We start from the raw sequence: 26,568 nt of genomic DNA on the forward strand, positions 1-26,568 counted from the left end.
GAAAGTGCTGTACCTAAAGCATCTGGTGATGATGTATTCAGCTGATAACTCCTTTAATGATAATGGATTGAGTAACGATAACATATATACACAAAGCAGAATAGAATGCAATATTAAGTATCATTAAATATCTCCAAATAGTAAAATAACTCTCTCATTGCAAAGTGAGGCTACATTCACTTTAGGCTACACCTAAATAGAATAACTCTGATCTCAAATCTCACAACCTCACCTTATTCCTCTAAGAAGCTTGATTTTGTCTTTTCTTTCACCAAACACTTTCCCCTCAACAAGTCCCAACTTTTTATATCGTTCAAGTCTGATAAGGACTTGAATCCGACTCCTATATCTGTGGAGCTTCATCTAATGTCCCATCTCACATTCCAGGTCTTGAAAAGGCAGATGTGATAAGCTATCCTTCCTTTACCTTTAGCCTCTACCCTCTTGGACTTGTTTTTTACAAGCTTGACACAATCAAATTTCTGCTTTTTTTATAGAACCATAGAATCCCTAGAGTGCAGAAGAAGGCCATTCAGCCCATCGTGTCTGCACCAACTCTCCAAAAGAGCATCCTACCCAGGCCCAAAATCCTCCCCTCCCCCATACATTTACCATGGCTAATCCATCTAACCTACAAATGCTTGCATACTAAGGAGCAATTTTAGCCTGGCTAATCCACCCAACCTGGACATCTTTGGGCTGTGGGAGGAAACCAGAGCACCCGGAGGAAACCCACGCAGGCACGGGGAGACCATGCAAACACCACGCAGACAGGCACCCAAGGCTAGAATTGAACCCGGGTGCCTAGTGCTGTGATGCAGCAGTGCTAACCACTGTGCGACCGTGCCGCTCGATGCTTCTTAATTTACCAAGCCTTCACTTGACTTTTTTATCCATGTTGGTGGTTCCCTGCATTATGGATTTTAGCCTTTTACCTTGGTTTCCCAATTTTAAAAAGCACACAACTAGAAACTATCACAGTTTGAAGTGATATATGGAACCTAAGAACATCCACCAGAGACACAGACCCTCATGAAGTAGTGTTAACCCTTAGCTTTCATTCTTGAACTGGCGTCTTTGGATTTCATTAATTATTTATTCCGGTTAATTGATTTATGATAAAAGATGCTAAAGTTAGACCTATCAACTAAAATGTGAACGCGATCAACTTTCTAGTTAAAAAAAGCAAGATGCTTCCCACACTTTATCTGAATAGGATGAATGTATTGCACCTATACAGAACAAAGAACAAAGAACAATACAGCACAGGAACAGGCCCTTCGGCCCTCCAAGCCCACGCCGCTCCCTGGTCCAAACTAGACCATTCTTTTGTATCCCTCCATTCCCACTCCGTTCATGTGGCTATCTAGATAAGTCTTAAACGTTCCCAGTGTGTCCGCCTCAACCACCTTGCCTGGCAGTGCATTCCAGGCCCCCACCACCCTCTGTGTAAAATACGTCCTTCTGATATCCGTGTTAAACCTCCCCCCCTTCACCTTGAACCTATGACCCCTCGTGAACGTCGCCACCGACCTGGGAAAAAGCTTCCCACCGTTCACCCTATCTATGCCTTTCATAATTTTATACACCTCTATTAGGTCTCCCCTCATCCTCCGTCTTTCCTGTGAGAACAACCCCAGTTTACCCAATCTCTCCTCATAACTAAGCCCCTCTGTACCAGGCAACATCCTGGTAAACCTCCTCTGCTCTCTCTCTAAAGCCTCCACGTCCTTCTGGTAGTGTGGCAACCTGAACTGGGTGCAGTATTCCAAATGCGGCCGAACCAACGTTCTATACATCTGCAACATCAGACCCCAACTTTTATACTCTATGCCCCGTCCTATAAAGGCAAGCATGCCATATGCCTTCTTCACCACCTTCTCCACCTGTGACGTCACCTTCAAGGATCTGTGGACTTGCACACCCAGGTCCCTCTGCGTATCTACACCCTTTATGGTTCTGCCATTTATCGTATAGCTCCCCCCTACGTTAGCTCTACCAAAATGCATCACAGCATCAAATACAGCAAAGGTATTTAATTCAGCTCTGTCTAATATTGACGTCAAACACTCCTGTTGACTCCCTGCCATGTAATTCTAACTGTATTTCCATCCTTTCAGCCTGGCTGTGCCTAACTACTGTCACTTTTGTGTCCAGGTGAGAAGACAGAGGGTTGGATGGGTGTTTCTGAGCTGATTATTTCAACGGCGATTCAAGGAGTTATCTTCTGTCTAATTGGCGCACAACCCCTTCTCGTATTGGGTTTTTCAGGTCCTCTCTTAGTGTTTGAAGAAGCTTATTATAGTGTAAGTCTCTAGACTTTTCTTGCCAGCAATTTAGGCCTCAATTTCCCACTGATTTGTAAAAATGCTGCAGTTATACTGAACCACAATGGCAGCACACGGTGACACGATGTTTCACACTGTTGCCTCACAGTGCCAGCGACCTGAGTTCAATTCCGGCCTCGGGTCACTGTCCGTGTGGAGTTTGCACATTCTCCGCGTGTCTGCGCGGGCTTCCTCCGGGTGCTCTGGTTTCCTCCCACACTCCTAGGATGTGCTAGTTAGGTTGATTGGCCATGCTAAATTGCCCCTTAGTGTTAGGGGAATTAGCAAAGTAAATACGTCAGGGAAAGGCCTTGGGTGGGATTGTTGTTGGTGCAGGCTCAATAGGCTGAATGGCCTCTGTAGGGATTCTATGATACCAGATTGTGCACCATGTGCTGGCCAACCTTGCAAATTAAGTATTTACAAACGGACTCAATTCGATAATGCTTAAGTGCTTAAAATGCTTAAGTAGTTTGACAGTATTGGAAATGGAAATGGACAAAATAAAATATTCCCTTTGGCACTGAAGATAGAATGCAAAGGTACCATTTTCTCTGTATTGTGTCTGCATGCACAATCCAGGAATGGATATTTTAGACACTCCAACTGTTAACATTGTCCTTTGAGCCTTATTCGGAACCACATGATTGGACACTGTGGATGTGTACATACTTGGAACTCCCGACATGGTGCAATAGATACAGGTTACGTGTCATATGATGTTGCACTATTCACATCAAGCTCCGGTTGTGCAGTAATAGCTTAAGTATCATATCCCCATCATATATATTTTTTTAAGTCATTCATGGGTTGTGGGCATTGCTGGCTGGGTAAATGTACAGATGGTTCCAGCCAGCTGGTGTGTACAGCTTACAGTAATTTATAAACTGACCGAATGGTACTAGTAAGGTACTTCTCTTAGACAGTTTCTGCGTTACACTGAGTGATGCTTAATCACCAAGTTCCTGTGTTATGAACAGTTATTGCTCTTAAATACTAAATGTATTAGTTTGAAATCATAAACTCTAAACCCCTCTCTTCTAGTTCAGTAAAAGCTGGAACTTCAATTACCTCACTGGCCGGATTTGGATCGGATTCTGGTTGATTATCATCGTCATCCTTCTCGTTGCCTTTGAAGGCAGCTTCTTGGTTCGGTTCATTTCCCGATTCACGCAGGAGATTTTCTCCATCTTAATCTCCCTCATTTTCATCTATGAGACCTTCAACAAGCTGTTCAAGGTATGTGTCGACACATTAAACCATGTAAGGTGGAAGCTAACTGAGTAAGTGAGTCTTGACAGTAAGAACAAAGAGGGAGGCTGAGAGTAAAACCATAGCAGAAAACCTGTGGGCGGCACGGTGGCTAGCACTGCTGCCTCACAGCACCAGGGACCTGGGTTCAATTCCAGCCTCGAGTGACTGTCTGTGTGGAGTTTGCACATTCTCCCCGTATCAGTGTGAGTTTCCTCCGGGTGCTCCGGTTTCCTCCCACACTCCAAAGATGTGCAGGTTAGGTGGATTGCCCCTTAGTGACAGGGGGATTAGCAGGGTAAATACGTGGGGTTACAGAGATGCGGATGTTGTTGGTGCAGGCCTGTTGGACTGAAGGGACTCCTTCTGCACTATAGGGATTCTATGATTCTATTAAAATTAATTACCTGAGTCACCGGAGTGTGTGAGAATGATTTAGGCAGACTGTATATTGGAGTGACACCAGCAGAGACTCAGTGAGAGGGACATTAATAGAATGCATGGGAGGAAATCTAGCAAAGAGCGTGTGTGTTAGGTTGGTGGTTATGTTAGAGTCCAAACAGACTTTTGTCACAGATATGAGACTGTATTTAAATGGAAAAGCCAGCCATGTGCAGTAGATTGGATTCATTTTTGCAGTTTTACTATTGATAGCAACAAATCCAACAATAGCTCATGTGTCAATATTCCAAGGTAGTTTATAGAGAGGAGGTTGAACAATGATCAGGAGATTGACTGAGGTGGCAAACCTGCTTGGGAATGATTTATGATTCTTGGGGGATGTGAAATCATAACTGGCTTGCTATCATTAACGGAGATAGCTGCAAGGAACTGAAATCGAGCAATTTTAATAACAATAAATACATGAAGAATAAAAATATGAACAAAAATGGAACGAAAATGACAATAATTGAAAAATACTCAGAATCAGTGGGTGCAATCTTACCCGCTGTTCATGCCATGCTCCCACTGCAGAGAGGTTGGAGAATTTGGCACCCAGCCAAATCTCCGTTCACTGCGGCGGGATGGGAAAATCCCGTTGACATGAACAGTGATAAGATTCTGGTCATGGAGTTTTACAGTACAGAAAGAGGCCTTTCAGCCCATCGTGTCTGTGCCAGCCATCAAGCACCTAGTTATTCTAATCCTATCTTCCAACTTGTGGTCCGTAGCCTTACATGCTATGGTTTTCAAGTGCTCATCTAAATGCGTCTTAAATGTTATGAGGGTTCCCACCTCTACCACCCTTTCACACAGTAAGTTCCAGATTCCCACCACCCTCTGGGTGAAAAAGGTTTTCCTCAATCTCCTCTAAATCTCCTGCCCCTTACCTCAAATCTATACCACTTGGTATTGACCCCTCTACTAAATTTCTCCCCAGCTACCCTATATATGTCCCTCATAATTTCGTACACCTCAATCAGGTCCCCCCTCAGCCTTCTCTGATCTCGTTCATTCCGGCTATCAGCAAGAACGGAGAATTTGGTACTCAGCCAAATCTCCATTCACCGCAGCGGGACTGGAGAACCCCAGCTGCAGACAAGGTCGGAGAATCATGGCGGCTGAGTTTTTCCAGAGTTCTCTGTCACCAAGGTCGTGATATTTTGTCACCTTACTCCATCCATCCATCCACCCAGCATTAAAAATGGGACTTGGTTTCTAATTACTGAAGATTATACACCAAATCGAACAATTTTCACCTTTTCAAATGGATTGGGCATTAGAAGTTTGGCAGAAGATGTTTGATAATGGAACTATTTGGTCAATCTTTTCTCTTTCTAAAGATGTGTGGGTTAGGTCGATTGGCCATGGTAAATTGACCCTAGTGTCAGGGGGGATTAGCAGGGTAAATGGGTCAGGTTATGGGAATAGGGCCTGGGTGGGATTGTGGTCGGTGCAGACTCGATGGGCAGAATGGCCTCCTTCTGCACTGTAGGGCTTCAGTGATTCTTTCATGGATGCACTTGACTTCAGTCTTGTCCTACATGGGATATCTCCTACATGGGATATCGAACATAGACCATGTGGGGATTGAAGAATTCTCCAGTTAATACTTGGGGGTTTTTGATTGTCTCTATTAATGTCAGCACAGGCTCACAGTTGAAGAAATGAAATGGTAAGTTGCAATAATTATCAGCATTCTCCTGCTGATTGGCTCACACATTCTCTTCCCTAAAAGTTGGTTCGAAAAAATATTGGAAAGCTGTCTTTGTTTCCATTTTTTAAAAAAGTACATTTAATGGAAAACATTTTTCTTCACTCAGTGCTGTGCTTTTTTAAACAGATTTTTAAGGCACATCCCTTGCTTGCTGCTTACAATGAAACAGTGAATGGCACGATCGCAAATGATACGAAAGATCCGCAGCCCAACACTGCACTGCTCTCTCTCGTTCTCATGTTCGGAACCTTCTCCATTGCCTTTTCCTTAAGAAAACTGAAAACCAGTCAATTCTTTCCAGGAACTGTAAGTAACACTACTAAAAATTAACTTTCCGCAATTGCACTTGAATATAAGTTTCTGAGGAATATGCTTGCAGTCAACTCCATCTACATGGTCAAGGTCTGTCTGCACAATCAGATAAACTCGACAAATCATGTCTTCCTAAATTAAAATGCATATAAAAGTTATCTTTTTGATCAGACAAACCAACAAATCTTTCATATATGTTACTTTCTTTAGTACCTCACATGCAATCGATGCGACTTCCCCCAAGCTTCTAGGCCTGATTAATCTCTTCTGGCAATGTCACCCAATTCAAATCTCCAGACCTCCCATATAAACTCAATTCTTCAAACCCATATGAACTTGCAGGCTCCACTGAGCCAACCTGACTCTCCAATCCAGGGCAGATTCTCCAAACCCTCCTGACTTGAACAGTTTTATAGGGCTCCCCAATCCAGTCTGATGCTCTAAAAGCCTCTTTGACCTAACTCAGACTGTTTTTTCTGGCTCCTGCATTACACGAATTGAATTAGACAATGTGCATTTTATTAGTGTCCCATCAGACCCAATTTGGACAATACCCATTCCAGGTAGAAAGAGAGAGAGAGTGAACTGTAAACACCCACAAACAGCAATGTGATAATGACAAAATAATCTACTTTTGTATGTTGATTGAGGGATATATAATGGCCAGAAAACAGAGTATCTCCTATAATAACTCCAGGAGTCAGCTGTAAAGGAACAGTGCTTTATTGCACAAAATAAAGTAAAGCAAACCATAAGCCTGTGAGGAACACAAACAGGTCCCAACCAGAATAATACAATAATGGACTCACTCAGGGGCTTGCTTTATACAGGGCTTCATATATGAGCTCCACCTCATGAGTTAATTACCAATCCCCAGGGAGTTTGTATTCAATGAGTCCAACAGTGAGGTAAATCAGTGATTCCCCATGCAAGTCATGTGGGTTATTACATCTCCCCTGCTCTCCTTCCGAATAGGATCTTGTACATCCACCCGAGCAGACAAATGGAGCCATGGTTTAGCATCTCGTCCAGTAGACAACACCTCCAATCAGTGCAGCACTCTCCCTGTGTCAGCCTTGATTTTTATGCTCAAGTCCGAGAGTGGGGCTCAAACCCATGTGATTCAGAGTGAGAAAATTACCAACTGAGCCAGGGCTGACACTCAAATCAGAAATGCTTGTCTATGTACACTATAGTTTCAGGATGGATTAGTAGTAATTGCATTTAATGAATGCTTTATATCCTCTCAGTCATGGATTTGACTCATGTGTATTGGATGAATCATGTGCTCCAGTAGCAAGGGAAGAGAACTCTGTTACATCGTAAATCTATCCTGCAATGAATTAAGACCTGTCTCATTCTGTGGCCGTCCCCACCCACTGTTGTAATGTGCTTTTAAACAATATCAGCATGGCACCACTAGAAGAAAAGTGTGTGAGTTGATCCAGTCTTAGCTTCACTTTTGCCTTGAGCAGAACACACACACACACAGCTCTGATGTCGACAAGGCTTCCCTTTGCAGCCATCCGCTGCATATGCTCCGAGGCAGCAACTTCAACATGGTTTGACGAAAACATTGAGATTCTTCTCAATGCCATGTAGCTTGATCAAAGGCTGTTCACCATGTTGTACCTGTGCTTAATCTTGCTGCCAGGCTGTTTGACCACCACTGATGACCATGTTGTGTTATTATAATTATATGGGCACTAATCACTCATGGGTTAACACATGCGGGTTCAATTATTAGGATTAGGCACATGAGAACAGTTGTACAGAGGTATAAATCTTGAAGACATCAGAGCTGTGTGTGTGTGTGTGTGCTCTGCTCAAAGTAAAAATGAAACTAAGATAGGACCAGAAGACACACTTCCCTTATGGTGATGTCATGCTGATATTCCTCAAAGGCATATTACAACACCGACCACCATTACACCTTCTGCAACAGCGCATAAAGAACTCTTCCTATTCAACAAGCACCTCCCATAACAACGCGTTGAGAAAGCTTTCACTGAGAAATCTCCCACTCGCAGTGAAAGCAGTTATTATTCCACCTGGATAACTGTATGCTTAGCTAGGCTTTTGATCATCTGAAGTGAACCTTACAATGAAAGTTCTCTCTTTTTCCCCTTTTAGCTCCGTCGCATAATTGGTGACTTTGGTGTTCCCATTGCCATTCTTGTCATGGTGCTGATAGATTTCTTCATCAAAGACACCTACACACAGGTTAGTACGGTCGCTCACTGATCACTACCTCATCAATAATGACTCTCTTTCTTCCTTGGTAGGGCAGGTAAAAATATTTTAGTGTCAAGTTAGCTCCCAGATGACATGTCTGACAATGGGAGATTGAAACTGAACTAGCGTCTGTGGTGAGCTCAGTAATCCTCTTCCAGATAAGAGGTAGCACTCCATGTTGTTACTGGCGAGTGATCAGATATACTGGCTTATTAATGGAATTGGGAAGGGTAAGTTTACTACAGTTAGCTGGTGTTCCTGCCACAGGATGTGAAATACCTTCAAATTTGAATGCTCTAAATGTAAAATAATCCTCACTGAACTAACGGGTGCTCTATGACAGGAGCAAAAAAAATGCTGGAAAAGCTCAGCTGGTTTAGTGGAAAGAGATACAGAATTAATGGATGGGATTTTCCAATCCCATCCACCATGGGAATCATTACAAGTGGGACTGAAATTTTGATGGCTCGGCATTAGACCTGTTGACTTTGGGCCCAAATTTTCGGTCCTGCAGCAGGACGGGAGCAGAAAATTACACCCATTGTTTCAGGTTGGAGCTGGAAAATATGACAGATGTAACATGTTTTAAGCCAATACGGAGGCAGGGAATGTGCAGGGATGGGGGAATGAGTATGCAACAGGGTGGATGGCATTTTACAGCTTTCTGGACACAACACAAAGGTCAACTATTTCAGATCATTTCTATCCCTATTATTTCTTGGTACTCCAGATCCTATGGGCAGAATTCTCCTAAGCCCCTGTCAGCAGGTGCAATGGCAAACATGGGGGTGGGTAAAGGTGAGAGTTTGAATTCGGCACGGTGGCACAATTGTTAGCACTGCTGCCTCACAGCGCCAGGGACCTGGGTTCAGTTCCCGGCTTGGGTCACTTGCTGTGCGGAGTTTGCACATTCTCCCCTTGTCTGCGTGGGTTTCCTTCGGGTGCTCTGGTTTCCTCCCACAGTCTGAAAGATGTGCTGGTTAGGTTGATTGGCCATGCTGAATTTCCCCTTAGTGTCAGGGGGACTAGCTTGGGTAAATGCATGGGGTTATGGGGATAAGGCCTGGGTTGGATTGTGGTCGGTGCAGACTCGATGGGCCGAATGGCCTACTTCTGCACTGTATGATTCTATGATAGGAGGCCCAAAAAATGGCTTTACACCAGCATGAATTTCCCATGGGATTTTTTGCTGGTGCCCGCCATGGCAGGTCGGGAAAACCCGCTGTAGACTGGCATGAAACTCATTTTCATTCCACAGATGAAGATCTGATCACCCATGCCCGATTCTCCGTGGCACCAGCGAGATAAACATGCTGGTGCAAAACACATTTGGAAAACAGATGTCAGGACTCACTTGAATAATGTCTAGGGCTACCTCTGGGGCGCAGGATGGAGGCTGTTGTCAACCCTGGGCCCTGGCGCGCCACAGCAGTGGGTGGAGGGGGCATCTGCAGGTGGAGGAGGTCCATCTTCCAGCCTCAGAGTTTTCCTGGGAAATCCATTTTCATTTTCAGGAGGTGCACCTTCTTTCTTCATTAGTGGGCCAGTGTTGCTGGGCGCCTTTCCAAGATGGCGCCCGGATAGGTCAGCAGAGTATGTGCCATCAAGCCTGCCCCAACATGGAAATGGCACTCAATCCCTGAGTGCATAATTAATGAGGTCAGAGCCTGAAGATTTGACTTTTTTTTTCCGTTGGCCGGGACAGTGGAAAACATTCCACATTCCCATCCCCTCCCAGCAACAGCCCCACCCCCCCCCCCCCCCCCAATTGCCCCCATAGGACTTGGTATCAAGATGAGAGAATTCCACCCTGTACTTCAGAATCATAGAATCCCTACAGTGCAGAAGGAGGCCATTAGGACCACTGAGTCAGCACTGATAACAATCCCACCCAGGCCCTATCCCCATAACCTCACATATTTACCCTGCTAGTTCCCCTATGATTCGGGGCAATTTAGCATGGCGAATTCATCTAACCCACATACCTTTGGACTGTGGGAGGAAACCAGGGCACCCGGAGGAAACCCACACGGACACAGGAAGAATGTGCAAACTCCACAGAAACAATGACCGAGGCCAAAATTAAACCCGGGCCCCTGGCACTGTGAGGCAGCAGTGCTAACCATTGTGCCACCGTGCCACCCACAGTTTCTTTACCTGTTCCAATACTATCTCCTTTTGCCTTTAATCATCATCCCTGTTGTCATTTAATCTCAGGATTCCATCCCATTACAGATCTTCCCTTCTGTATCCCACTCCACTTCCCCCCCACCCCCCCTTTCCTTCCCCTCCCCCCACAACCCCACCTGCTTTCCTTACCTCTAGCCTTGTTTAAAATCTGTTACATCTCTCATTTCTTCCAGTTCTGAGGGAAGGTCGTTAATCTGAAACCTTAATTCTGTACTGTCTCCACCGATCTGCTGAGTAGCTTCAGAATTTTCTGCAGTATTTTGTTTTTATATTCCATGTTGCCTAGTTGTGTGTTCTTGGTTGGTTGCGTGCAGTACGGTATACAAATGAGAAATCTCCAGGTTTGATTCTGACCAAACTTTGCCCAAACGCCCTGACATTAGATAAATGTCGGAAAGCTCCATAGGGGTGGGGGGGGGGGGGGGGGGGGGGGAGGAAGGGTGTGACAGGGTAAGATGATATTTCAGAGAGTTGGAGCAGACTCAATGGGCTGAATGGCTTCTTTCTGCACCGTAGGGATTCTATGGTTCAGGTCATTTCATGAGAAGATGTATTTGCGTGGACTCATCAGTAATTTGGCTGAATCTCTTAAACCGGATGTTAGTTTTTGCATAAGCCAACTGACTAAAATTAAAACCGAGCTGCAATTAATTATTATTTGTATGTGTCTTTATTTTGCAAAGCTATTTTACTCCATTTAATTCTTTTCATTGCAGAAACTCTTTGTTCCAGATGGTCTTCAGGTAACAAGACCCCAAGATAGAAAATGGATGATCCACCCTCTTCATGAGTTCCCCTATTGGATGATGGCTGTCTCAGTTGTTCCAGCCATTTTGGTTTTCATTCTTGTCTTTATGGAGTCTCAAATCACAACGTAAGCACTTTGAAGGCAAATACGGCTCTAAAATTCTACAAGGAACAACATCCTTTGAGGGTGAAAGCCAGGATGGGAAATGGCATCATCCACTATATGTATTTTTCCTTCAAGTGCCTTGGTGCTGAAAGGATTGTTTCCTAAGCCCTGAGGTCTGGCTATCCTCTTCACTACCTGCATGACTAAGGGCACGGTGGCACAGTGGTTAGCACTGCTGCCTCACAGCGCCAGGGACCCGGCTTTGATTCCCAGCTAGGCTCACTGTGCAGAGTCTGCACGTTCTCCCTGTGCCTGCATGGCTTTCCTCCAGCTGCTCCGGTTTCCTCCCACAGTCCAAAAGATGTGCTGGTTAGGTGCACTGGCCATACTAAAATTCTCCCTCAGTGTACCCAAACAGGCGCCGGAGTGTGGCGACTAGGGGATTTTCACAGTAATTTCATTGCAGTATTAATGCAAGCCTAGAACAAAGAACAGTACAGCACAGGAACAGGCCCTTCAACCCACCAAGCCTGTGCCGATCACGTTGTCCTATCTAGACCAACCACCTGTATCCCTCTATTCCCTGCCGGTTTATGTGTATATCCAGATAAGTCTTAAATGTCACTAATGTGTCTGCCTCAACCATCTCACTTAACAGTGCATTCTAAGCCCACCACCCTCTGTGTAAAAAACTTTCCCCGCACATCGCTACTGAACCTTTCCCCTCCTTACCTTGAACTTGTGACCCCTTGTAATTGTCATTTCTGCCCTGGGAAAAAGTTTCCAACTGTTCATCCAATCTATGCCCCTCATAATTTTATAAAATTTTATCAGGTTGCCCCTCAGTGTCCGTCTTTCCAGGGAGAACAATCCCAATTTATTCAACCTCTCCTCATAACTAATATCCTCCATACTGCCCATACATCCTGGTAAATCTTTTCTGTATTCTCCCTCCAAAGCCTCCATGTTTTTCTGGCGGTGTGACAACCAGATTTGGACACAGTATTCGAAATGTGGCCTAACCAACGTTTTATATAACTGTAACATAATTTGCTAACTTTTATACTCGATGCCCCGGCCGATGAAGGCAAGCATTCCATACACTTTCTTCAACATCTTTTCCACTTGTGCTGCCACTTTTAAGGATCTACGGACCTGTACTCCCAGATCTCTCTGTGTGGCTATGCTCCTGATGGTTTTGCCATTTATTTTGTAGCTCCCACCTGAATTGGATCTACCAAAATGCATCACCTCACATTTGTCCGGATTAAATTCCATCTGCTATTTCTCTGCCCAATTTTCCAGCCTATCTACATCCTTCTGTATTCTCTGACAATCTTCATCACTATCCGCAACTCCAGCAATCTTAGTATCATCCGCAAACTTGCTAATCGGACCAGCTACATTTTCTTCCAAGTAATTTATATACACTACAAAGAACGGAATTGTTTGTGGGCTACCTGTGACACTAATAAATAAACTTTAACTAAACACGGCAAGCCAAAAAGAAACTACAAAGGTATAATTCATCGGGCGCTACTTATTTTATTTATTGTTAACTTTAATCATGTTTGGAACCAGTGAAAAATCTCCTGTCACTTATCCGATTTACATTCTTTCCTCTATGCCTGTTACCTCTGCACTCAATTATTCCAACGCTTGCCTGGCCGGCCTCCCATCACCTTTCGCTCATCCAAAACTCTTCTGCTCGCATCCTATTGTCCATCAGCTTATCACCCAGTCATTACCAACCAACATTGGCTTCCAACGCCACAAATTCAACTTTAAGATCTGTACCCTTGTGTTTAATTTCCTTCAAGTCCCTGTATATTTACATCTCTGTAGACTCCCAGAGCCTCATAACCATCCGCCTCAGAAGTCCGTTCATTTGACTCAAGTCTTTTGTATATTCTGCTTCTCTTCATGCTGCTATTGGTGGCCATGACCATCTAGGACCCTCAGTCTGGAATTCCCTCCCTAAACCCTTCCATCCCTTCACCTTCTTCTCCTCCTCTAATGACCTCTGTAAAACCAACTCATTCGACTAAGTTTTGATCACCCTTCCTACTACCTCCTTCTTTTGGTTCAGGGTCCAATTTGTTCCCAGCCCATAGACAAAAGGTAACCATTTTGGAATGATTTTCTCTGTTAATGTCTCTATAATGAAACTTATGAGTGAAATTCACCAAAGATCCTTAGACAGCACTTTCCAAACCCATGACCACTTCCATCCAGAAGGACAAGGGCAGCAGATACATGGGAACACCACCACCTGCAAGTTCCCCTCCAAACCACTCACCATCCTGACTTGGAAATATATCGCCGTTCCTTCGTAGTCGCTGGGTCAAAATCCTGGAATTCTTTCCCTAACGGCATTGTGGGTCAACCCACCACACGTGAACTGCAGCATTTCAAGAAAAAAAGTAAAGTTTATTTATTAGTCACAAGTAGGCTTACATTAACACTGCAATGAAGTTACTGTGAAAATCCCCTCCACGTCACTTACCACCCTGACTTTGAAATATGTCATCGTTCCTTCACTGTCTCTGGGTCAGAATCCTGGAATTCCCTCCCTAACGGCACTATGGGTGTACCGACATCTCAGGGACTGCAGCAGTTCAAGAAGGCGGCTCACCACCACCTTCTGAAGGGCAACTAGGGATGGGCAATAAATGCTGGTCTTGCCGACGAGGCCCATGTCCCACGATTGAATTTTTAAAAAGGAATAACGACCTCAAATTGCTATTAAAGTGCAACTGTTAGTAGTCTAACCTGTTTTTTGTCTCTTTCAGACTTATTGTCAGTAAAGCAGACCGGAAGATGGTGAAAGGTTCTGGATTCCATGTGGACTTGCTGTTGATTGTGGTAATGGGTGGAATTAGCGCCCTTTTTGGAGTGCCTTGGCTTAGTGCTACAACTGTGAGGACCGTCACCCATTGCAATGCCCTGACTGTGATGAGCAAATCTGTTGCACCAGGAGACAAGCCCCAGATTCAAGAAGTAAAGGAACAGAGAATAACTGGATTAGTTGTTGCTATTCTAGTAGGTGAGTGAGGATGGACAAGGGCTGCACATCTGGTACTCCAGTAAAGGATATACTTTAGGAAAAGGATTGAGTGTGGTAAGCCTCTCACACAGGCACATTCTTGAGTAAGTTGTATTCAAGGCTAACGGACACTTGGTGCATTCTCAGTTCTTTATTTATTTTATGGGACATGGGCCTCATCGGCAAGACCAGTATTTATTGCCCATCCCTAGTTGCCCTTCAGAAAGTGGTGGCGAGCTGCCTTCTTAAACTGCTGCAGTTCCCGAGTGTAGGTACACCCACAGTGCTATTAGAGAGGGAATTCCAGGATTTTGACCCAGTGACAGTCAAGGAACGGTGAGATATTTCAAAGTCAGGGTGGTGAGTGACTTAGGATCATAGAATCCCCACAGTACAAAATGAGGCCATTCGGCCCATCGAGTATGCACTGACCACAATCCCACCCAGCCCCTAACCCCATAACCCCAAGCATTTACCCTGCAAGTCCCCCAGACACTAGGGTCGATTTAACATGGCCAATCAACCTAACCTGCACATCTTCAGACTTGGAGGGAAACCTCCAGGTGGTGCTGTTTCTAGGTATCTGCTGCTCTTGTCCTTGTAGATGATTGTGATTGTGGGTTGGGAAGCTGCTGCCTAAGGAACCTTGGTGAGTTCCTGCAGTGCATCTTATAGATGGTACACATGGCTGCCACTGTTCATCGGTGGTGGAGTGATTGAACGTTTGTGGAACGCAAGTGGGCTGCTTTGTCTTGGATAGTGTCAACCTCCTTGAGTGTTGTTGGAGCTGCACTTGTCCGGACAAGTAGAGAATATTCCATTGCATTCCTGATTGTGTCTTGTAGATGGTCAATAGGCTTTGGGGAGTCAGGAGGCGAGTTACTCACCACAGGATTCCTAGCCTCTGACTTGCTCTGGTAGCCACAGTATTTATGTGGCTAGTCCAGTTCAGTTTCTGGTCAATGGTAACCGCCAGGATGTTGATCGTGGGGGATTCAGCAATGGTAACACCATTGAATGTAAAGAGGCGATGGTTAGATCCTCTCTTGTTGGAGATGGTCATTGCCAAGCACTTGTGTGGCGCGAATGTTACTTGCCACTTGTCAACCCAAGCCTGGATATTATCCATGTCTTGCTACATTTGGACATGGGCTGCTTCAGTATCTGAGGAGTCACAAATGACACTGAACATCGTGCAGTCATCAGTGAATATCCCCACTTCTGACCTTATGACAAAAGGAAGGTCATTGATAACCTGGGGATCTCATAGAAATTTATAAAATTCTAACAGGGTGAGACAGGGTAGATACTGAAAGAATGTTCCTGATGGTGGGGAATCCAGCCCCCTCTACCCTGCCCCCATCAAACACTTGCTGGACAGGTCGGTCATAGTTGAGGATAAAGGGTAAACCTTTTAGAACTGAGGTAAGGAGAAATTTCTTCACCCAGAGGGTGGTGAATGTGTGGAATTCACTACCACAGAAAGCAGTTGAGGCCAACACGTTGTCTGATTTCAAGAAGAAATTAGATGTAGTTCTTGGGGCTAAAGGAATCAAGGGATATGGAAGGAAGGGGGGATCAGGAAATTGAATTCGATGATCAGCCATGATCATGATGAATGGCGGAGCAGGCCTGAAGGGCCGAATGGCCTACTCCTGCTTCTAGTTTCTACGTTTCAATGTGTCATTATAGATGCAATTCAAGAAAGGTTTAGAATCATAGAATCCCAACAGTACAGAAGGAAGCTATTCAGCCCATCAAGCCTGCACCGACAACAATCCCACCCAGGTCCTATTCCAGTAACCCCACTTTTTTACCCTGCTAATCCCCCTGACACTAAGGGACAATTTATCATGGCCAATCCACCTAACCTGCACATCTGTGGACTGTGGGAGGAAACTGGAGAACCCGGAGGAAACCCGAGCAGACACGAGGAGAATGTGCAAACTTCACACAGACAGTCACCCAAGGCCGGAATTGAACCCGGGTCCCTGGCGCTGTGAGGCAGCAGTGCTAACCACTGTGCCACCAAACTGATTTTGGAAACTTAGTGTATTAAACTTCAGCTAACTCTGACTCAAGGACTGTTGCATTTGGCAGGGGTTTCCTGTGAGCAAGCAGAGGATTTTCTTTCCTGGTGCAGTTCGGGACCCTGCTAGCTGTGTTCTGTAGCACATTTTGCATCACAAAAGTGCCTTAACATATCTCTCAAAGATTGCGCCATTCTAAGCACTTCATGACCAATTAATTGCTTTGGCATGCAATAGCTGTTACTGTGTGGGTGAAAGTGGCAGAAAATTTGTACACTTGATGGTGCCAAAGTCAGCAGGGAGATGATGGGCGTGTTGGGTGCAGGACAAATGTAGCCTGGAGCACCAGAGGAACACCATGTTCTTTTTCAAATAATGCAATCGACAGAAAGACTTGCATTTCCATAGTGCCTTTCACAGCCTTAAGATGCCCCAAGTGCCTTACAGCCAGAGTTTTTTTTTTGAAGTGTAATTAATATTCCACTTCAAGGATGCCAGGCAGCATTCCCTTGGTACTAAGGTTTTCCTACTTAAATGGAAGAATGCAACTACTGAGACAATGTAGGAAGCACAGCAACCAATTGGCGCACAGCAAGCTCCCACACACAGCAACGTGATCATGACCAAATAATGTGTTTTCGTCCTGTTGGCTGAAGGGTGAACATTGGCCAAGATACCAGGTGAATACACCTGCTGTTTTTTGAATAGTGCCATTAGACCATTTATGTTCACCTCCAAGGGCAGGTGACACCTTGGTTTAATGTCTGACCTGAAAGGCAACACCTCTGACAGTGCAGCACTCCCTCAGTACTGCATCGCTGTGCCAGCCTGGATTTTGAGCTCAAGTCCTCAAACCTGAGCACCACACGACCTCAAACACCAGGAAGGAAAATGAGATTTTAATTTAACATTTCACTTGAAGGAAGCCACTGAAGGAATTCTACTTAAATGGTAGAATGAAACCCACTGAGACAAGCTCACTCAGAACCATTTTGGTATAGAATCATAGGGAGGAATTTTACCGTCTCGCCCGTCATGGGAATTGTAGCTGGCAGGACATGAACCATACAAAGATCCATTGACCCCGGGGTGAATTTTCCGGCCTTGGGGTGAGTAACGCTGGAAAGTCCCACCCATGGAATTGCTACAATGCAGAAGGAGGCCATTCAGCCCATTGAGCATGCATCAACAACAATTCCCCCAGGCCCTTAATATATCCCCGTAACCCTATAGGACCATAGAAAATTACAGCTCAGAAACAGGCCTTTTGGCCCTTCTTGTCTGTGCTGAACCATTTTATGCCTAGTCCCACTGACCTGCACTTGGACCATATCCCTCCATACCCCTCTCATCCATGAACCCGTCCAAGTTTTTCTTAAATGTTAAAAGTGACCCCGCATTTACCACTTTATCCGGCAGCTCATTCCACACTCCCACCACTCTCTGCGTGAAGAAGCCCCCCCTAATATTCCCTTTAAACTTTTCTCCTTTCACCCTTAACCCATGCCCTCTGGTTTTTTTCTCCCCTAGCCTCAGCGGAAAAAGCCTGCTTGCATTCACTCTATCTATACCCATCAAAATCTTATACACCTCTATCAAAACTCCCCTCAATCTTCTACGCTCCAGGGAATAAAGTCCCAACCTATTCAATCTCTCTCTGTAACTCAGCTTCTCAAGTCCCGGCAACATCCTTGTGAACCTTCTCTGCACTCTTTCAATCTTATTTACATCATTCCTGTAACTCGGTGACCAAAACTGTACACAATACTCCAAACTCGGCCTCACCAATGCCTTATATAACCTTACCATAACACTCCAACTTTTATACTCGATACTCCGATTTATAAAGGCCAATGTACCAAAGGCACTCTTTACGACCCTATCCACCTGTGACGTCACTTTTAGGGAATTCTGTACCTGTATTCCCAGATCCCTCTGTTCAACTGCACTCTTCAGAGTCCTACCATTTACCCTGTACGTTCTTCTTTGGTTTGTCCTTCCAAAGTGCAATATCTCAGTACTGCATCGCTGTATCTACCCTGATAATCCCCCTGACATAAGGGGCAATTTACCATGGCCAATTGACCTAACCCACACATTTTTGGACTGTGGGAGGAAACCGGAGCACCCAGAGGAAACCCACGCAGACACAGGGAAAATATGCAAACTCCACACATTCAGTCACCCGAGGCTGAAATTGAACCCAGGTTCCTTGCTCTGTGAGGCAGCAAATTCAATTTCAGCAAACAAGAGTACAGTTTGCTTGTGATTCTATCTGAATGATCACTCTCTCAATCTGTTGAATGTTTTAATTTTGCAGGTTTGTCTATTGTGATTGGAAGGGTTTTGCGTATGATCCCAGTCGCTGTCCTGTTTGGAATCTTTTTGTACATGGGAGTGACATCTTTGAACGGAATTCAGCTATTCGATCGTATCCTCCTACTCCTGGTTCCACCTAAGTACCACCCGGACAGTGTCTATATCCGCAAAGTAAGTTCTTGCATTGAAACAGTATCACCTACCTGAAGAGGCAGGTGATTAGTTACAATGGGTGAGATTTTGCTACAGAAGGAACAGTGAGACTAATAGCTGAAGTGTAAATTGGATAGCAACCAATGCACAGTTCAACTCCAAAATCACAAAGTTGTTGAAAACACAACTGGTCAATTTGCTGTGCTTCTCCAGAAGCTATACTGGTATTTCAATAAGATTCACAGCTTAGAAATACATGGAACAGTGTGATGTTGCAGTACTTACATGAAAGATATCCACTAATCTCTTGAGAAATACTTAGGACTTGCATATTCCAGTAAAGGTTCAGCAATGTGATAAGTCCTAATACCTGCCAAACAACCTATCTGATAACTTTTACAAGTATGGAGACTCATTCCTTCAGATTTTGATTATTCTCAATTTCTCTCTCTCTCTACTAATTCCATCTTTCTTTCCCACTCTTTATTTCAATTTTTGTGAATGAGTTGGCACAAACTAAATATTCTAACCAATTGATTGAGGAATAATTGAAGAACTGCAGAATTCCTTGTCCTGCTCACTCAGGTCTCAAGAGCTCCTGAACAGGGTTTTGATCAGAAAACTCTCTCTGACTAGAGGAAATTTTGGTACAAAATCTCAGAGAAAGTCCAAAGGCAAGTACAGTGAATGGCTGGTCACATTATCGGCCACAAAATACGATCCAATGAATATTGTATCTTCTTTCAAGGTCATCAGCAAAGTCATTGGCAAATTTAATCTGGCATAATTGAGGAGCAAAAGACATAATGAAATGTCAGCAGAAAATGCTGGCGGCACTGTAGCACAATGGTTAGCATTGCTGCCTCACAGCGCCAGGGACCCAGGTTCGATTCCCAGCTTGGGTCACTGTCTGTGCGGAGTCTGCATGTTCTCCCCATGTCTGCGTGGGTTTCCTCTGGGTGCTCCGATTTCCTCCCACAGTCCAAAAGATGTTTTGGTTAGGTGCATCGGCCATGCTAAATTCTTCCTCAGTGTACCTGAACAGGCACCGGAATGTGGCAACTAGGGGATTCACTGGTTCACTGCAGTGTTGAGAACAAAAGACATAGGAGCAGAATTAGGCCACTCGGCCCATTCAGTCATGGCTGATTTTTTTTCTCATCCCTATTCTCCTGCCTTTTCCCCATAACCCCTGATCCCCTTATCATGCAAGAACCTATCTATCTCTGTCTTAAAGACATTCCATGACCTAGCCTCCACAGCCTTCTGTGGCAAAGAGTTCCACAGATTCACCACTCTTTGGCTGAAGAAATTTCTCCTCATCTCTGTTTTAAAGGATTGTCCCTTTAGTCTGGTGTTGTGCCCTCTGGTTCTAGTTTTTCCTACTAGTGGAAACACCCTCTCCACATCCACTCTATCCAGGCCTCGCAGTATCCTGTAAGTTTCAATAAGATCCCCCCTCATCCTCCTAAACTCCAACAAGTACAGACCCAGAGTCCTCAACCGTTCCTCATACGACAAGCTCTTCAATCCTAATGTGATTAATGTGATCCTACTTGCGACACTAATAAATAAACTTTCAGATTCCAATATCTGCAGTAACTGTGCCTTTAACACAATGAAATATTCCCCTTTCGTTCATGTTTGTCCACAGGACTGACGGTGAAGCGTTTGGATTATTCTCAGATACTACATTTCAATGTTTCTATGTTTGTTATCTAGGTCCGCACCAGGCGTATGCACTTATTTACCTTCATTCAGATTCTGTGCATTGCAATCCTGTGGGCGATCAATAAGTCTATTGCAGCCTTGGCTTTCCCCTTCGTGCTCATTCTCACTGTCCCTCTCAAGATGTTTGGACTCAAAAGGATCTTCTCAGAAGTAGAGATGCAAAGTGTAAGTACCTTAATACCCGAGTAAGAAATCTTTTGAGCCACTCTTCCCTGATACGTTATAAACCTACGGAGCCTAACTCCAAAGAAACAGAAGTTTGGCACTTGCTTTCAAGGAGACAGATAGCATTGCCAGTAATATCCTGGAGTATTCAGGAATTGGAAGTTAATGTGCAGGACACCATTACAAAACAGGGAGGAAAAAATCACCAGGGCATTCTTCAAAACGGTTTAAAAAAAATCTTTGACCACTCTTTTTGTTTGATGTAAAAATATTGACACTAGACTGGACTCGCCACATAAACACAGTGGCTACCAGAGCAGGTCAGAGGAATACTGCGCGAGTAACTCATCTCCTGACACCCTGAAGCCTGTCCATCATCTACAAGGCAACAAGTCAGGAATACAGTGATGGAACGTTCCCCATGGGATGGTGATGGCCTAGTGGTATTATCGTTAGACTATTAATCCAGAAGCTCAGCTAATGTTCCAGGGCCACTGCAGATGGTGGAATTTGAAATCAATAAAAAATATCTGGAATTAAGAATCTACTGATGACCATGAAACCATTTTCGATTGTCGGACAAAACCTATCTGGTTCACGAATGTCCTTTCGAGAAGGAAATCTGCTGTCCTTACCTGGTCTGGCCCACATGTGGCTCCAGAGCCACAGCAATGTGGTTGACTCCAAACTGCCCTCCAAGGGCAACTAGGGATGGACAATGAATGCTGGCCAGCCAGCGACGCCCATGTCCCACAAATGAATTTTAAAAAAACTTACCTGGATGGATGCAGCTCCAACAACACTCAAGAAGCTTGACATCATTCCAGACAAAGCAGCCCACTTGGTTGGCACCACATCCACAAAAATCCATTCCCTCCACCACCAACGCTCAGCATCGTGTGCTATCTAAAAGATGCACAGCAGAAATTCACCAAAATAAATGCTGGTTTAGCCAGCAACACCCATGTCCCACGATTGAATTTTTAAAAATTATCTAATCAAGTAATGGAGATTGGCCTGGGCAGGTGAGTTGCCAAGAGAATAGATATATTAGTCCACCAGTGATTGGAGGGTGAGAAAGTGGGGGAGGAGAAGGGGGGTGAATTGGAGATGGGTAGTTATGTGATGAACGCATCTAATCAGAGTGATGGTCCTAAGAGATGGGTGACTTTTGTCCATTCTTTATGAAGTAGGTCTGCATTGGATTGCCTGCATTACCTGGATATCCAGGCCCAGTACGATCGCGATAGGTGAGAAATCGGGCATGAACCCAATTTCTTTTTGCCTATCTCGCAATCCTACCAGTTCGCCCCGCTCATTGGCCAGTGGGACGATTAGGCTCCTTCCAGGAGGCTATCTCTTCAACAATAGAAAGTCTCCTATTTCTCCAGAGATGTTGGCTGACCTGCCGAGTGTTTCCAGCATCTTCTGTTTTTACTGTTAAGAGTACCAGTGTTTGCTTGTTGTTTAGAATGGCATCAAGGTTTGGCAATAATTTCCTCACATCAAAATTCACACGTGCTGTTCCTGAATGTAAGGAACAAGTCGCTAATGAGCTTTCAGTAAAAGAGTTTAGACTCACTGCTGCCGCGAGAAATGCCCGTCCAGGAACTTGGTGAAGTAACAGTACTTTCATTTGTTTTCTGAAGCTGGATGGTGATAAAGCAGAACCTACCTTTGAGGAGAAGCAAGGAGTGGATGTTTATGATGAGACAATAATGCCAAGCTAAGCCCCTCGGAACCCATACAGGACACAACGTTGCAATGCAGCTTAAGAGACAACAGAAACATTCGCCTTTGTCTGGCTTATTCCTCTTTATTAATTAATGAAAATCTGTGTAATAGCCAAAGGAGAGGATGAGCGACTCTAGTCTAATACGATAATGATGTAAGCAATGCTTAGTTTAGTTTTAGCTTTAGAAATGTACAATTACCAAAACACAATACAATTAGTTGGGGCTAAATGAAAACACATTGTGGCCACGGTAACCGGATTCAGGAATTTGATTAGGTTTCCCCATGTTTAAAAGAAGGAAGTTGAAGAGACTAATTACCAAGAAACATACATACGTATGCTCTTTGTCCAGAGATCCCAGGATTTTCTCTATTAAGACCAGGGTACAAATGGGATGTTAAGTATTCATTACTGACTCCATTTGAGTCAATCTAATTATGCCTTTGCCCATTTTGATTCCATTTCCATTGCAAGTAATGTTATTAAATCTCCAGATGGCAATATTAAAGAACCACCGCTCTCACATCATGCCCAAACTAATTACATTACATTCCAATGTGCATTTGTAAATCCGGCAGCATGTTTTTTTTTTACACAATCTCGTATTCTTTTATAGGGTAAGTTCGAAATGCAGAATTATTCGCCTCGTTGCAAATTTTGGGTTACCGTGTTTCCACAGAGAAATCAAATACACCTTGTAAAATAATGTTATTTATGTTCATAATTATTTTACAATTTTGACCTCGGAGAAATCAGATGAAATTTATAGTTTTGGGATTGGTAGTGCCTGAGTGTATGATGGCAAACCCTAAAAGAGTTTTGTAGACCTGGATATTTACAGGATGGGGGGGTGTGGGGGTGGGGGGGGTGGGGGTGCGGGTGGGGGGGTGGGGAGGGAGTGTTTGCAGAGTGGTTACAGGGGAAGAGGATGAAGTGATGTGGAGCAACTCAAATGTCAGGAATGCGGAAGTTCTGCCGCATTTCATGGCAAGACCTGATTATTTTCTTTCTTCATTTCCCACTTGGTCAGTCAGATTGACACCAAAGAAGTGAGCAGCGGAAACCCACCGCCCAGAGGCCATTAAATATAGATCCTGGTAACTGGGAACATCACAGGCTGGTGTGGGAATGGGTGGACTGGGGCAAAGAGTTGACCTTCGGGGTGAGGGGGAGGGGAGGAGGAGAGGGGAGTCCAGGAAATATTGTAGGTTGATGGTTGTGATGGTGGGAGGGGATGGGGGGAGGGGGGGGGTGGTGAAGGATAGTTAGATTGGCAAACAGGAGGGAGGGAGAAGATCTGGAAATAATACAGGTTTTGAGGGAGGATAGGTGGCAGCTTGACACGGCAAAATGATTTGTCTGAGGGGCTGAAGGAAAACACTCTTGTTTCCCTTGGCCCACAAGCAGTGCTATAAATAGCACTCAGGTGCTGGATGCAACTGCTCCTATTACTGGGAAACCTAGCCAACCTCACGAGTTAAGTTTCAATTGTTGCAAAATATCAGAAATAGAACCTCATTTACATATAATAATGGGTTGTTCAGATGCCTCCAAACCTGTTCCCATTAAAACAGAATCGGGTATGCTCACGGCAGGTTAGGGTCAGGTTGCTGACTCTCTCCCGTCCATCATGTTGAGGTGGGGTGAGGGGGGGTTAAAACCCCAATTCCCCTTAGTCTCTCTGGTATCATGCATTGTTCTGGATAGTTTAGTGAATGATTTGTCCCTAGATCCATGTGAAGAAGGAACCGTTATGCTTTAGAAGGCTTCCTTCAACAGAATATAGATATATATATGCTGAATAATGTTTTAAATAAATGGCTACACTCAAAAGGAAAGCAGTTTATTTTCTCTATCAAATATTTTATTCAAGTGAGATGCTTTTTACAAATGTAGTTGCTTCAGTCAAGATCCAGTTGAGCCTCTTGATTCCTTTGTGTGTGTGTTTTTTTTTACATTTTGTAGCATACTTACCGACACGTTTAACTACTGATGCATTCAACAAATCTGTTTCAATGATTCATCACAAGTTTCTGATTAGGGAAAGCTATGTCTCCACACAACAGTATCATGACTCAAATGAGACCATTTCATTATTCCCATTGTTGGGACTGTATGTAAACCATAGCCTAGTTCCATCACTCTTTATAAAGTTCAGTTTAGAATCAGTCAACATTTAGACAAGCACTGTTGAAATGATACTGTTAAGGATTCTCCCCATCACACTGCAAAGTGAACATTTGTTTCAAATACTGTGATGGTGAGAGATGAAGGGATGGAGATGAAGACAACTTCTTGATGATAAATTGATAATCATACGATTAAACAATGGTGTGCTTTTTTTTCCAGTTTGCGTTTTTTTAAAAATAAAGATTATATATGTTTAAACAATCTCGAACTGTCCTTTTTTTTTGCCAACATGAAAAACCCCAGTAATCCAAAATCTCTGAAAACAGTAAAGGTTCCTCCAGTTAGTTTAAAAGTTAAAGTTTTATTTATTAATCACAAGCAAGGCTTACATTAACACTGCAATGAAGTTACTGTGAAACTCCCCTAGTCGCCACACTCCGGCACCTGATCGAGTCAATGTCCCTAACCAGCACATCTTTTAGACCGTGGGAGGAAACCGGAGCACCCGGAGGAAACCCACGTAGATACGGGGCAGATGTGCAAATTCCACACAGACAGTGACCCAAGCCGAGAATTGAACCCAGGTCCCTGGCGCTGTAAGGCAGCAGTGCTAACCACTGTGCCACCATGCCGCCCCATTATATCAATTATTTAATTATATCAATTATTTTCCAATTGTCTCCCCCTCATCACCAGACAGTGCTTGCCGATGATTCAGCCACATCACCTTGTAAGGGCAAGCTTAACTGTCCATCAGTTTTGGTTCAGTTGACAGAAGGGAGGTGCAGAAGAGGCTTTATATAACAATTCCTAATTGTGCTAACCAGTGTGCCACTGTGCCGTCCCTACGTTAACGACCTACTTTTATAAAATCATAGAATCCCTACATTTGGCCCATCGAGCCTGCACCGAGAGCAATCCCACCCAGGCCTATCCCGTTAACCCCACATATTTATACTGCTAATCCGCCTGATACTAAGGAATTTTACACCACCTGCCACGGGAATAGGAGCAGGCGAGGGGTGGCACGGTGGCACAGTGGTTAGCACTGCTGCCTCACAGCGCCAGAGACCGGGGTTCAATTCTGGCCTTGGGTCACTATCTGTGTGGAGTTTGCATGTTCCCCCCATGTCTGCGTGGGTTTCCTCCGGGTGCTCTGGTTTCCTCCCACAGTCCAAAGATGTGCGGGTTAGGTTGATTTGCCCTGCTAAATTGCCCCTTAGTGTCAGGGGGATTAGCAGAGTAAACACATGGGGATAATGCCTGGGTGGGATTATAGAATCAGAGAATCCTACAGTGCAGAAAGAGGCCATTCGGCCCATCGAGTCTGCACCAACCACAATCCCACGCAGGCCCTATCCACATATCCCTGCATATTTACCCACTAACCCCTCTAACCTATGGATCCCGGGACACTAAGTGGCAATTTAGAATGGCCAATCAACCTAGCCCGCACACCTTTGGACTGTGGGAGGAAACCGGAGCACCCGGAGGAAACCCACACAGACACGAGGAGAATGTGCAAACTCCACACAGACAGCGGCCCGAGCCGGGATTCGAACCCAGGTCCCTGGAGCTGTGAAGCAGCAGTGCTAACCACTGTGCTACCATGCCGCCCACCGATTGTTGTCGGTGCAGGCTCAATGGGCCGAATGGCCTTCTTCTGCACTGTATGATTCTATGAATGGCAAGGTCTGTTGACCTCAGGTGGGATTTTACAGTTTTGGGACGAGCGAGGCCATAAAATCCCACCCTCAGGGGCAATTTTACCTGTCCAATTAATCTCACCTGCACATCTTTGGATTTTCTTCAGCCTGACCTAATTTCCAAACTATTTAATTCCTGGGCCAATAGATTTGTTCAATGTGACAAAAATGACAAAAATGTAGAAGTAGCAGTGCTTTTGTTTTAACAATTCCTTACATAGGGCTTC

General features: G+C 44.5%; 1 protein-coding gene across 2 annotated transcripts in view; it reads left to right on the forward strand.

Moving 5' to 3' along the window:
• Positions 1 to 24,897, forward strand: part of LOC144500626 (anion exchange protein 2-like) — a 73,299-nt gene extending 48,402 nt beyond the window's left edge. For both annotated transcript variants that reach the window (XM_078223863.1, XM_078223864.1), the window contains 9 exons: positions 2,158 to 2,306; positions 3,372 to 3,566; positions 5,863 to 6,042; positions 8,182 to 8,271; positions 11,190 to 11,347; positions 14,119 to 14,372; positions 18,723 to 18,892; positions 20,597 to 20,770; positions 22,420 to 24,897. In XM_078223863.1, coding sequence (XP_078079989.1) covers positions 2,158 to 2,306; positions 3,372 to 3,566; positions 5,863 to 6,042; positions 8,182 to 8,271; positions 11,190 to 11,347; positions 14,119 to 14,372; positions 18,723 to 18,892; positions 20,597 to 20,770; positions 22,420 to 22,500 — 1,451 coding nt within the window. In that variant the 3' untranslated portion in view covers positions 22,501 to 24,897. The remainder of the gene's footprint in view (positions 1 to 2,157; positions 2,307 to 3,371; positions 3,567 to 5,862; positions 6,043 to 8,181; positions 8,272 to 11,189; positions 11,348 to 14,118; positions 14,373 to 18,722; positions 18,893 to 20,596; positions 20,771 to 22,419) is intronic.
• Positions 24,898 to 26,568: the final 1,671 nt, after the last annotated feature.

This window comes from Mustelus asterias, chromosome 11, assembly GCF_964213995.1.
Source record: "Mustelus asterias chromosome 11, sMusAst1.hap1.1, whole genome shotgun sequence".
Lineage (NCBI taxonomy): Eukaryota > Metazoa > Chordata > Chondrichthyes > Carcharhiniformes > Triakidae > Mustelus > Mustelus asterias.